Genomic DNA, 14,183 nt, shown 5'->3' with positions numbered 1-14,183 from the left:
CCACAAAAATGTTGTCTTTGTTCAAAGTTACTAGCCAGTACTCTTGAAAAGCACAACAGCAAAGCAAGACTTAATATGACAGTATAAACTTCATTGTCATTTCCTCTAATCATATATTTTGATAGAAAAATGAAGAACATGAGAGAGAGAGAGAGAGAGAGAGAGAGAGAGAGAGAGAGAGAGAGAGAGAGAGAGATTTCCCCCACAAGATGTCATAAAACACATCTGAAATAAAATTCACTATGTCTATCGAATATAACTAGGTAAAAGCAAAACTTAAAACAACATATAAAGAGAAACTCTATTAATGATCAAGGAAACATTAAAAACAAGGAATTTCCAATATGGAATTTGATACAAATAGACATAATTATCAAACTACGGAATTGCTCTATAGGATCTGAGAAGAAAAAAGATTCAGACCTTTCTGTTAAGGAAGGTGAACTGAGAAGAACATCCTGACAATGAGATCTTCTCAAACACCTTCCTTTTTTTTCAAAGTTAATTAAGAAGATCATGAAGAAATCAAAGGACACTTTTGAAAAACAGAAACCCGACTTAAGGCTCCTCAAACCCCTAATTGGGCTTCTTATGGCAAAGCCCATGTTTGCATACGTTGGAGCCCAATGGAAGGCCCTGGGCCTGTTGACTGAAACCCAATTTTGAAAGCCCAGAAAGGCAAAAACTCATGATCTCACTTGGAATGCATATAACTGTAGTCACAAAAATGTTTATTAGAAATGTATGCCACACATATAGAGCGTTAAGATAACAAGCACTATGGGCGGACATTATTCATGTAAAAATGTGTTTTTATGACTTGATTTTTATCATGAGGTAAAAATAGATGCACATATTTTTGCTTAATGATGGAAACCAATTTATTTAGGCATTGTGCCCATAGTTCGCAAAACTCCGCTTTAAATGGTTTTTTTTTTTTTTTTTTGAAAAAAAGTGTTTTATTGGTGTGCCGTTTAATTCTCTGTTTAAAACTTTTACAGTTAAAAAACTCCAATTTGTTTAGCAAGAAGTTTAAAACGAGTTTTAAACAACACTTTTTTTGGCCAACTGTCCAATTTTACCCCACGATATATTTTTTAGATGAAGTCTAAACTGAAGGGAGCCCTTGCAAAAAAGAGGTGAAAGGGCTCCCCCATTGGCTGCACATCCCCATCATGTTTGACTTTTCAACCGTTATTAATGCATGATGGTGATGTGTGGCCAATAGGAGAGCCCTTTCACCTCTTTTTTGCAAGGGCTCCCTTCAGTCTAGAATTCCTCATTTTTTAAATGACAAAATTTTAAGGGCGATAATATTTTCACGCCCCTGCAGTACGCATTCGCCCCCCTTTTAACGTGATTTGACGTTAAAAAGCGTTAAATTGCCCACTGTTCACGTTATAAGAGGGGCAAATGCGTACTGCAGAGGGGGAGAAAATATCATATCCCAATTTTAAATGCAGTTTTTGTGTTTCCGTTTGTTATTTTGTTTTTTTTTCTACTTTTTTTTAACCAATGCCGTATTAAACTTGAATTTTCCCGTCCAGTCTTTTTTTTTTTTTTTTTTTGCCAAATCACATTTTGCTAACTAATTGAGCCCTAGCAAAATGGTCCAGGCTTTGTTCTTCAACCTAGAGGTCAGAGGTTGCTTTCTTCTTCAACCTAAAGGTCAGTGGTTCGATCCTAGTTTACGAAATCAAATACACACACAAAAAACCGAGAAAAAACCAGTTTATTTTCTAGGCCTTACCTATGGATGGGTCATGGAGCAAAATCTACTCCCATTGGATGATTCTAACCCTCCATGGGGTTATCTTGTACGCAAGGTAATTGTTGAATTGCTTGAAATTAGAAATTTGGGAGAAATGACTAATTATTCAATTTTAGGTGGAGAAAATTGATGACCAAAAACTTTAAACGGTAAAATCTGAAAATTCATGACTTATTGGTACAGCAAAGGAAACATATTGCGTTGCTTGGGAAGGATAAGAAGTTTAGATAAGAAGAGATGAATATGAACGCATTATCCACTATCCACTTGTGTTTAGGAGATGGTATTTTGTTCAATTTAGTGGGAGGAAAGAGACACCCGTTTGGTGGCCAAAGCTAGAAAACTTGTATCAAATCTAGTTTCATAGTAATCAGAGTTTCTTAAAGAGTGGATTGCACTCTTTGAAGTTAGTAGAACAATAAGTTTCGAACATGTGAACACTTTCATTAGCATAGTTGTTACCTTGAAAGCAACGGGAAGTGGAAGAACCGAATAAGGTGGTGTACGTTACTAGTCTTATGATAACGTGTGTAATGCAGTGCTTTGCTGATAAACTTAAAAAAATGGCATCTTTGGGAAGTTCGAGAGAGAAGGAGACTTGTACCAAAAGATTGGTCAGCTCAATGCACTCCCTTAATTTCCTTAATTCCTTTACTTAGACGGAACCAATATACAGTCCCTATGCACTAAAACTTCTTCTTAGCCTTGTTTGCTAATCTCAATGTACCCTCTTTCCTTTCCAAAGCCTTGACCATGCCGTATGACCCTCCTAGTCCTTCTTTTCGTTCTTTTCTTTCTCTCTCCTTCATTTAGTTATTGGCCCCCTCAACGTTTGAGATTCCTTCTTGGTTTTCTTAATTTTATTTCTTCTGTTCTTATAGAGGTTTCAAACCCAATGATCTTCGTGACATCAACATGATCTAGATCATTCATCTGGTGGTTGGTTTCACTGTGGATACTATATCGTAAAAAGACTGATTGAAAGGGAAATGGTTAGGATTTACAGAAGTTTTAGGGTGCAGCCATCCAAATGTACCCACCTAATTAATGGTCTTGATCAAGCTAACATCATCAATTTCTCGAAATGCCCTCCTAAACTATAGATCACTCAGATGTTTTTTACACTCTTTGCATGCTGTTTAAGTAAGCACATCTTGCCTTGTATTTCACTGCATTGTGTGGTACTTCTCAGCATTGTTCAATGGAAACCCTAATGCTTTGTTTGGTTGCCGGGTTTTTTTTGTTCCCGGGAGTTATGTGGGAGAAAAAAATACCCTGGGAGATAGGTGGGAAAAAAAGAGTCCTGGAAGTATCCTGGTAAAATAAAAATCCCATGTTTGGTTATGTGGGAGAAAAAAATACCCTGGGAGATATGGTGGGAGAAAAAAAAAACCTTTGTTTGGTTGCTTGAACTGTTGGGTAGAAAACAAATTCTTCTCAAGCTTATTTTTGGTTCCTGAGTTTATTTTTGTTCCTGGGGTTATCTTGGGATGGGATGAAAAGGCAATCATTACAAAAGTGGGATTAAAAAATTCACCCCACAAGTAATCATTACAAGAGTGGGATTAAAATAAACCTAGTGCTAAAAGGCAACCAAACATGGGATGGGACCAAAATTTAACTTACTCTCCCACAAAACTCCCAGGCACAAAAAAAACCCAGCAACCAAACAGAGCATAAATTAACGCATAAATTTCTAATATAGATGCATGGATTGGTTGCTTTCACATTCGACAAGATCAAAATACATTTAATTGGATGTTAGGACTGTCCCATTGAGATGATCTTTTGGTCATTAGTCTCTAACAGATGAACGGTCCAGATCTGCGCACGACGGACGAAGCATTTATAGTAGTAACGGTAATGGCCCTAAACCCCAAAAAAACACGTTGTTACCCGATCGAATTTGTCCTTTGCGTTCGTTAGCCGTTACAATTTCCGTTTCCCGCGTTAAATGCGCGGGCCCCACCGCGCGTGCGCCTTTGCCGCGTTCTTCGCCGACGCGATCAGTAGCGTCCGTTACAAAACCATTAAAAGCTAATATCTTTGGCCTTATAAAATGCCTAAAATGCCCTTAGCTCTTACTTAATCCAAGGGACACTTGAACTCTTTCATTGTTTTATTTTTTGGGGGTTGAACTCTTCATTGTTCTCAAAAAATACCCCTAACATTGCTTGTAATTGTTTTTTTTTATTTTTTCCTAGGTAAGACTCAAAGCACCTTACAAATTACAACTGAGATGTGGGATTAAGCCTTAAGATAATAATCTTGGCCGAACGGCAATGAGAGTCTTAGTTGCCCCAAGAAAAGTTGAATTGTTTATTTTTATAATCATTTATCTTCCTCATAGAATGCGTTTGGGACCCGCAATGGTGGGAGCCTCGTGCACTGGGCTGCCCTTTTTTATAGAATGCCTTCGGGACGGGACAAAGATCATGTACTCTCTGTGATGTTTCTTAAGATTAAGAGTCTTGATTTCACATACACACCCCCTATAAGACCCCAAAAAATCCCTATTACTATTGATCCTAAAAGTGACTAGGTAGTGGTTCCCAATAGAAAAGACAAGACACATATCAGTTGTATAAGGTGTTTGATGTAGTTAATGTATTATATCAAAGACTGATTTTTGGCCTACCAACTTTGTCTGGCGAAAGAGTTACTTTTTTTACTCTGATTTCCTTGATATCATATCACAAATCGATATTTAAAGATACTGATTTGTGGCCTCTTTGGATACCCTCCAAAAATTATTTGCATGGAAGTGTTTTTTTTTTTTTAATGACTGGTACATCGAAGGTTACCAAATTTCATATGTGATTATTTCTTCTTTGATTTGTAAATAATGGTAATAACGGCTATATATTATCTTTAAATGATGTAGTTAATGGCTTCCAAAGAGGCCTCGATCTTCCATTTGTGAATAAGGCTCTGTCCAGACATAAAATTGGTGTAATATGCCAATAAATTTTGTTTTACAGCAATTTTACTTTGAAAGAAACAGAGCATAAGAATTAATTTAAAATAACCTTATTTGGTGGTATCCAAAGAGGCCATTAGACATGAAAGTCACAACCTTGATATCATGTTTTTTATTCTCTAAACCCAGTAAAAAACAGAGAAAGTATGGGAAGATTTATTATAATTTTTGCAGACCATGACATTCTTAAAATAATTTCTTAAGCAATATAGAAAATGAAAAAAGGTCAATATCCTATTAAAGTGAAATTACCTTTAATCAAAGGCAAATGGTATTTCCACTCCCTCTCTCAGAATTTCGACCCCCTTTTGTTTCTCTTTTTTGAAAAAAAGAACAAATGGGGAAGGAAATGCTGCCACTTTTTAGGAAAAGAAACACAAGAAAAGTTAGATATCATTTCCTATAATGAAAAGGTGGATGGTTTTAAGCCTAACAGATGATACTCAACATATTCATCTTTCTATCCACCCCAAATGTTTTCTTTTTTGAGAAAACAACTTGTCAACTTGTATCTTGTGAGGGACTAAGAAAATGACCACACATGAAGGGTTATATAGAGAGGATAGAAGACATGACCCATCAATGAAAACTCTGGAAATATCCACCAAATTCTCATGATTTTGTTAAAGACACTACTTTCAATCATCTTTACTTTTCTGAAAGGAAGAAAAAACTGAGACAGTTACAGTAACCCAATTTCTCATACTGTACAAAAGGATATGGAATAGACTGTGAGAGAAAAGTAATATGGAAATGAAATAAATATAGATTTTTTCATCGTCATGAACATAGCTTGGGTAATCTGGCATTACTAGGACTGGACAATCTGGACTTCATGATCTTTGCCATCTGGTTTTGCATTTTCCTGCAAAGCTTCTCCAATTCCATCACCCTCCATTGCATTCCTTGCAAATGTGCTTTCATATTTTCGTTCTCGGTTGACAAATCAAGCTTTTTTGCATAGAGAATAATTTGATCTCCACTGTTATCTTTCTTCCCTTTAGTAGCTTTGTCTGAGTAACTACAGGGCAAATTGCCAAAGGATTTGAGATTATCTGTGTCATGGAGTAAATTTTTGAGCTTGGATTGCTGAGAAACGAGTGCTTCAATTACTGCTCTTGATGGGAATTTGGAGTTTTGCGCAAGGTGCTTGCAAGCTTCTGATGAGAGCTTTTCATAGTTCAACACACAACAGATCTTCATCTTTTCTTCTTCCGATAACCCAGTGTGAACCTGCACGAACACGCAACAACATATCAGAAAGCCAGATTCGGCCAAAATATCCAAAATCCGTCTGAGCAAGCCTACATTTGTTACTAGAACTCTTATGCAATTTCCTATTAAACTTGTTCACTTCGTGTTTGCATTGGCATTGGCATTAGCACTTCATTATGTAATTATGTGATCTTTGCAGATCAAGTTGGGAAATCCTTTCTTCCAAATCTACAGAATCTTTAACATTCTTCAGTTATGTGATCTTTGAACAAGCAATTAGAACATTCAGACCTTTTTCTTTATGAATTTTGGGATCATTGTTAATGTCTAACTTACAAAATTACAAAACTCACTAGCATAAATTCCACCCTGGAATCCAGAACTAAACTCTCATCTGCTAACAGAACTCCCTTCCAAAAGCTCATTTTTAAAATTTAATAATGCAAAAAAAAATACCTCGAGATACATGTCCATTGCTCGATAAATTCCATCGTAAGAATCTCTTGCAGAATCTGGCAGGGACATGGCAAGTGCAACAAACTTCGATGGTTTTAGACGTGTATCCGGAGCCACTTCGGCAATATACATGTCCATCAATGTCCCTACCATTTTCAATCTAGTCGAAGAAGCCCAAAAGCCGCTGCTAAGAAATGATTTCAAGAACCTCAAAACCAGATTCACATCATACAGAAAATTCATCTGAATTGGAGAAGGAACAAGTAGATTGTCCAACGTTGCTTGATCAAGATGAGCGCCAATCATACTCTCTAGCCTGTTCCTGCAACATTTTCTTATATTCAAATTTGAAGCCACTTGAAGTATCCCAAACAAGCACTTGCAAGAAACAGAGCTTCTATCAAGCATAAAGAGCAGATCGACTAGAGTCTCCACGATTTTACTCTTTTCATCGGATGTGCCCCTCGAAACTCTGGACTTGAGGTAGTAAAAAATGAACCTACTGATAATTACTTGATCGAACTTTTGGGCAATCATGGTTTTGATCATCTTCTCAATGATATCAGAGTTCAAAAATGTAACTTGTTCGAACCACCAAGCTCTATAGTAGCTGTTTTTTGTGCTTTCAGTGCTTCTAGTATCACATGAAAAACGGAAACCAGAGCTGTCTGGTGAAGAAGTGGAAGGGCTTGCTTCGCTGGCTGAAGAAATTCTGACCAAAAGAGAATCCAAGTATTTCTGAAGGATTCCTGATGGATCAGCTGCGGGAAATAAATCCTGGCACTGTTTTAGCCCAACCAGAATCTCGGACCACGTCCAATAATTAATCATTTTAAGGGACTTCTCAGTTTGTTCAATTAAATTGCATGAGTGAGAGATATCCTCTGTCATTTCCATGAAATGGGCAATGCAATGAAGGACGCAGACGTTGGAAGGTGTTATCTCAGTTCTGCCGCTATTGTAGCAGAACCTCACCATGAGCTCAAAAGCCTCTGGCCCTCCAGGCAAATCATGGAATATCACTTTCAGGGGGGATCCATGTGTTGGTTTATTAAAAAGTTTGCTTAATCTACCAGAGAAAGATGAAAGAATTCTCTGCAGAAGGGTTTCGATAACGAATTACAGTCAGTTCATTTCATAAAAAATTTACAGCATAAGAATGTATGCATGAGCAAAATGAATTCAGTTGATGGAAATATAAAATTAAAAAAACAGACAAGATAATCATGGCCTAAAAGCAACATTTCGATAAAAATATCAGTGCACACACATATGTATATAAGAGTAAATCCACTACCAACAAAGCGATAGGAAGCTAGAGAAAATTCAGATGGCCAGAAGAATCCAAGGAACCATTTATAGAAGTTGAGAGCATTAAATTAACAATGTTAAATGAATGGCAGCAGGCTTTTTTTTCTAATCTTGGCAAGGAACCAACAAGAAATCAAAGACATATGCCAAACCAAAACCCAATCCCTTTCAAAGGTGAAAACTCTGTTGGGTATCCAACCAGAGCATTAAATTCATGAAAAGAGCAAGAACCCATTTAAGAGAAAAAGAGAAAATTCCAGCAAAAATTTGGTGAGATGTCATTATAGACAATAAATTGAAGCAATGTAATGAGGAAATCATGGCTCCAAAATGGTTCTTACTTAGAAAAGATAACAATAACATGAGACTAACCCCAATCTCTAACAAATATTTGAAAAAAACAAAGGAAAGTGTAGACATCAAATCCCTTGAAACCAGAAATCAAGAGAGAGTAAAAAGATCCAACCCATCACCTTATTATTAAAAAGGGTGAAAACAAGTGGCCACAACTGAATAAAAGGACTGAAACCAGCCTAATAAAACAGAGAAAAAGTAGAGTCCCACATTTGGAAAAATTGGTGGAAATGAAATGGGCAAGCAATAATAGAAAAGAGAAAAGAATGAATGCATAAAACAGGGAATGAACAAACAACAGCTAATACAGCTGAAAAACCTCCCAAAAACGTAAGTTCCAATCTACCTAGAGTTATTAGAAACCAATAAGCAACCAAAATAGAAAATGCAGGTGAAAGCCAAAACAAAATGAGAACCATACCACTTACAGCAGATTCAAGAAAGCTTCAATTCTAGAGATACAAGAGGATGAGAACAAATCAAATGAAGCAAGAATTACTAACCAACTACACAATTCATCTGTTTCCAAACACCAACTACTGCCAAAAAAAACATTTCCAAACACCAAACACGGGGGAAAAATCAAAAGAATGGCTCCATTACCAAGGACGAAATCTCAACCAAATACAAAACCCAGCAAACCAAACCAAATCCGACAAACCCTTCAAAGGAAAACAAAAACGTAGAATCTATCCTTAATTTCTAAAAAAAAACATTTTGAAAAATTATGAACGGAAAAAACAGAGAAGTGCTTATCCACCAAGGAAAAACACAAGCCCAGTAAAACACACCAAACTAAATCCAACACAATCTTAAAAACCGCAAAGATCACATATAAGAACCTACTACTCTACTAGTACCAAAGGAACAGAAAAAAATGTTGGAACAAAAACTAAAGAACAAATACCGTATCCACCAGGAAAACCTCTTCCCCGTTTACATCCACTTCCAGATCACAACAAAAATCCATTATTCCAGAAAGACCCATCTCAAATCAGTCCCTCAATAACACGTCCCTCTAACCAACTTCCTCAGACCAATCCCAAGGCAGAGACTGAGACTGATGGAGAAAAGAGAAGGCATAAAGCCATATTATCAGAAGGGTACTGAGACAATGGGAAGAAAGCTCTGCCCTCCTATAGGAAAAGCATTTCTAAGGCACCAATGCCAAAAATAAAGAAACCAAACAGTTGTAAGGGACTGACATTCCTGCAATTTTCTTTTTATAATACCAAAATACTCTTTCCTAAGACAATAACCATGACCTTACTACTGAAGTCATCTGCTGCCTTCCTTATCTACGCCTTCTCTTTTCCCATTCTTTATTGCATTTTCCATTTCTCCCGAGTCGTACACCACACACCCCTCACAGAAAAAGGTCTCTCTCTCTCTCCCTCTCTCTCTCTCTCTCTCATGTGACCATATTACCCTAGGTAGATGATCTTGCTATCAGGCCAGCATTCTCATATACCTACTTCGGCATGCTCATATACGATATACCTACCCAAATACTAAAACAAAAAAGATATGCATATTATAATAATGAGAATAATGAACAATGATGTTGAGTATAATACATGGACTCGGTCTCTAACAATTAGAAGAAGATGAAGCATGAGAAGTGATTTTTTTGTTATACAGGGAAATGATAATTCCACACCCTGTTCCAGCATTCCCACCTTCTTTATTTTGTTTTTCCTAAGAATGACAACATTAATACACTCTTTTGCTTAAAACAAAGTTACTTTTAGGAAAAGACATGCAAGAGGGGTGGAAATGCTAGAAAGGAGAGGGGGTGGGGGATACAGGGAAATCTTTTGTTTAAAATAAAGTCACTTTTAGGAAAAGACATACAAGAGGGGTGAAGATGCTAGAAAAGGGGGTGGAAATATTCACTCTAAAGCAAAATAATCACTGTTCTGTCATGATTTAAATGTTATCATGTACGGATCTACTTGTTGGGCCCAGTTCTTGCAAGAGATGTGACTCACTGTCTAAGTATCGATGCATGTAATTTATATGCATTCCGCTGGTTCATTTTTTAAACAATAATAATAAAGAAAACGGTTTCTGCCCGGGTGGGCCGCATTGGGGATCCAGAGCATTTATTTGATGGGCCCTTTTATGAATAGGTTGTACATAAAAAAATCGGCTTTGAATCATCATAGGGTGTCCATTTGTTCGGTGAAAAGTGAGTAGATTTGTGGACAAACAGTATCCGTCTATTTTCTCTCCCACAAATGGACACCCTAAGATGGTCCAATAGAGCTGATTTTTGGTACACCCTTCATCCATGATGAAGCCTGTCAAATGAATGCTTAGGATCACCCCCCAATGTGGCCCCACCCGTGTTTCCAGCACTCGAGCGCAGATAAGCTATCTGCGATCGAGCGCAGAAACCCTTTTCTCGTAATAATAATAATGTCACAAAGTCTAATTATGTTGAAGTATAAATAATTAAATAACTCTAATTCTAACAGCTTAAGCTTTTGGAGTAATCGGTCATTTGGCATATTATTAGGAAAAAAGAAGAACAAAAACCTCCTGCCTCGCCCCGGATCAACGCCTCCCGTAGAGAGATATCTTACTCGGATGGATCCCCCAGCTGCCTCCGCATCCAACTGTCCCTTATGCGTCTCCGACCGGCCGGCCAAATCAATAGGAACTATTCAAATCGAATGCCCCAGGTACTTGCCTAGTCACACAGTTAGTCAAAACTGGTACTGTTGTTGTTAGTCACACAGTTACAGTTGCAGTGAGAGTAGCGTGGTAGGGAGCACACTTCAACGTCGGATCCCAGCTATCCGAAAAACGCAGACTGAAGCGGAGCTTGATTGAGATAGTGAGTGCATTGTTGGGAGACTCGATGAGAAGACTCATCCCTCTCTTTCCTAGGCCTCAAGTTTGAAAAAAGCTGTGGCTAGCAGTTGGACTATTCTACTTTTGGGAAGAGATAGATCTGCCCCTTTTGATTACTTGGGACACCCAACAACAATGTATCAATAACTGCAGAGGGGCCAATGTACTTCATGTCAGAAGGATTCAATGGGGCTGATTGCCACGTACACTAATGCTGGGTATCCCAAGTAAATCAAAAGGGGTGGATTTATCCTTTTTACTTTTTTGTTCTGAAGGGATGAGATTTAAAAAAAAAAAATAGTATATTGCTAAACATTACCCACTAAAAATTAGCGAGCAAGGCATCAAAGAGACGCAGGCGTTGCCCTTTCGGTTGATTTTATGCAATGGGAGCCACACGGCCACACTTGACATGGACCCATACCTATCATCCAAGCAATATATTTTTCCACTACCCAAGGATCAAAGGATGATCCTTCCTCCACAGGTAACATGGTCAATGCATTGCCAAAATATGATCCCATTCATACACGAGGAGGCTGGAGGATCTTCGCCTTAATTTGAGTGATATTAGAATTTCACTTTTCTTAAATATGACAGGGTGGAGATTACTAGCCCAGTTGTTTGATGAACATCAATGCTTGCCCACAAAAATTAAATATAGAAGTGTTACAATATATCAGATCGCATTACTTCTAACCATCGGATCATATAGGTGATAAATTGAGACCCTGTTTGTTTTGGAATTTGAGAATTGATTTTGAGTCCAAAACTAATTATTGGGCTCAAAATCATGTTTAATTTTGAGTCCAATAATCAGTCTTGTACTGAAAATCGATTCCTAAAATCTAATACGAACACACTTGAGCAAATGTTAGATTAGGTAGCTATGTTAGATTACTGGAGTACAATCTCTATAGAGAGAAATTAGGTTTGAACAAGAAAACAGCACACGGTATGCGCGGACATAATTTATGGGAAAACTAATATGGTTTTATGACTAATGTTTTATGAGGGGAAAATAGAATCAGTAAGAGTTGAGAGCTTAATTTCATGAGTTAGAGGAAAGCTTACCTTTAAAAGTTTTTAAATAACATAGTTAAGTTGCCAAGGAAACCAAAGTTTTCACATTATATTATGGTATAGAAAAGGTATAATAAATTTACATGTATATGATAATAATTATCTATCAAGAAATTTACATTTGGAAGGTATGTAATATCTATGTGGGTAAATGCAATGTGTTTACATTTATATAAATCGTAAGTCATTAGATAAGCTTCAAATGTAACATGTAACAACAGGGAAGGAGTGACTAGCTGGGGTGCCAATATGAAAATAAGAGGATGTTGTCAAAAGAAAAATAATAAAGAAACACAAGGGGGGGTGCAGATATCAACTCCCTAGTTCACATACGCTGAGATTAAGTATAAAGACTCACGAGGTTATGTAGTGGTAGTTTCGATTTTTTATTAAAAGAGAAGGGCTTTTGACTGCCTGTGGGCAATGATGTCACTATTCCCGACCGTAAGAACGTGACACATGATTATCAATACTCAATCAGTCAATCATCTAGCAGAATTTCCCACTTTTCACTTGCTGCAACTTGGTTGGGGTTTTACCCGATCCCATCGACCCGACCTGAAAATAGCTTGGGTTGAGTTCATGTTTATCTCAGGTCGAGCCGGGTTTACGATCCAAAAGCCCGCATCAATCTCGGGTCGAGCTAGGTTTGAAGGGGCCCGACCCGAGTTACTTAAGTTATAATATGTATTTTTTTTTTCTAAAACTTTGTTACTTTGAAAGTGAAAACTTAAAAGTAAAACTCACGCACACATGCAATCACAAGAGTTTTCTTTAAAAAATTGTGTCAAAGTAAAATAACCTGACCCGGCCAGAGATTTATCATAGGTAGGGCCGGGTTTAGGAATCGTGGGTTTTTCGAAAAACCCGACCCGAGATATTTTTCGGGTTGGGTTGGGTTCTTCAAAACCCGACCCGAGTTGCAGCCCTACTTTTCAGTTTGGGTAAAAGGATGCGCAATTACCCAAGCGCAATCCTGTGTCTGATAAATGACTCTTGTGCACTTTTATTTTTACAAGAAAGCCACTATGATCTTGCAGAGTCTAGGCATTTCACCAAACGAATAAGACAAATGTAGGTATGAGGTGGCTCTACTATATTGAAAAAGAGGGGCCGTAAAAAGGCTTTCTACGAAATTGCCTACTCCCTAGTACATAATAACTTGTCTTTATGATACCCCGACTCGAGTTTTTATATGGTGTAAGCCCTTATAGTCCCTTATTTTTCCAAAAGTACTGTACGGACCACTTAATAGGATGATCCAAACCGTCCATAAGATGGAACACAACGTAAATAGGTTGTTCCCCTAAAATCATTTCCATATGATAACCCCTCCGATCTATAGAGGTTTCCATAATATGCAGTTCTCTATAGATCAGAGGGTTGGAATCATCCTATGGTAATGATTTTTGGGGAACAACCTATTTACGGTGTGTTCCATCTTATAGACGGTTTGGATCATCCTATGAAGTGGTTCGTACAATACTTTTTGAAAAATAAGGGACTATAAGGGCTTACACCATATAAAATCTCACTCAAAAATACAAAACTTAATATGTTCCAGTGAGGGTAGTTACGGGAGGTACTCCATTTCGGAGAAAACTATTTTCGTGTAATATATCTACTTTCCTTGCATTGGTTTACCCATGAACTTATTTTTGTTGTTCCAATGGGCACTAGTAGGGGTGCAACTCGGGCCTGAGGAACCCTTTTTTTACAACCCGACCAGAGTTCAACCCTACCCAAAGTTTTTGAGCTTACAAAAAAGAAAAAAAAATGATAAAAAATGTTGGGTTTCACTCTGGTCAGGTTGACCAAACCCTCAACCAAAACCCGACCCAAACACAACCCGAGTTGGAAAAACTCAACTCGAACCCGACCTGAACTCAACCTGTCCCGACCCGAATTGCACCCTAAATTGGAAAGGGTAAAGTAAGAGAGGTACTTGATTTTACACATGGCGTCAAGATAGGGAGAGAGTGTGGGAGGTGGCCCCGTTCAGTCATTATCTTGCGGACATTCACACTAATTTAGAAAGAAGGCTAAAGGAAGCACCAAAATCATGCTTTCCGAAAGAATTTTTCGCTACCTATGCAAGTGAGCATGATTTGATAAGGGAAACCCACCAAGGCGTTGGCTCTTCGGCATAAAGTC

General features: G+C 37.7%; 1 protein-coding gene across 2 annotated transcripts; it reads right to left on the bottom strand.

The window, feature by feature from the left end:
* Positions 1-5,316: 5,316 nt before the first annotated feature.
* LOC143846509 (BTB/POZ domain-containing protein At3g22104-like) lies at positions 5,317-9,530 on the bottom strand. 2 transcript variants are annotated; one of them, XM_077354953.1, is made up of 3 exons: positions 8,995-9,530; positions 6,423-7,517; positions 5,317-5,984 (listed from the first exon to the last, which is right to left on the bottom strand). In XM_077354953.1, exons 1-3 carry the CDS (start codon positions 9,073-9,075, stop codon positions 5,532-5,534), a joined length of 1,629 nt encoding a protein of 542 aa, XP_077211068.1. In that variant the 5' UTR covers positions 9,076-9,530; the 3' UTR covers positions 5,317-5,531. The 2 variants fall into 2 exon arrangements, with proteins under 2 accessions (XP_077211068.1, XP_077211069.1); XM_077354954.1 differs by having other exon boundaries at positions 9,353-9,529.
* Positions 9,531-14,183: the final 4,653 nt, after the last annotated feature.

This window comes from Tasmannia lanceolata, unplaced genomic scaffold, assembly GCF_043159265.1.
Source record: "Tasmannia lanceolata isolate RefF3 unplaced genomic scaffold, GAP_Taslan_0.1 ptg000015l, whole genome shotgun sequence".
Lineage (NCBI taxonomy): Eukaryota > Viridiplantae > Streptophyta > Magnoliopsida > Canellales > Winteraceae > Tasmannia > Tasmannia lanceolata.
Note: the sequence above shows the minus strand (reverse complement) of the source record. Positions and strands in the feature narration are given on the sequence as shown.

What these genes read in the sequence shown, in the direction of transcription:
- LOC143846509 (XM_077354953.1), bottom strand. Translation starts at nt 9,075, where the DNA reads ATGGGTCTTTCTGGAATAATGGATTTTTGTTGTGATCTGGAAGTGGAT. An exon ending in AGGTTTTCCTGGTGGATACG is followed by an intron (nt 7,518 to 8,994) that starts GTATTTGTTCTT and finishes ACCCTTCTGCAG; the next exon opens with AGAATTCTTTCATCTTTCTC. An exon ending in CAATGGACATGTATCTCGAG is followed by an intron (nt 5,985 to 6,422) that starts GTATTTTTTTTT and finishes GTGTTCGTGCAG; the next exon opens with GTTCACACTGGGTTATCGGA.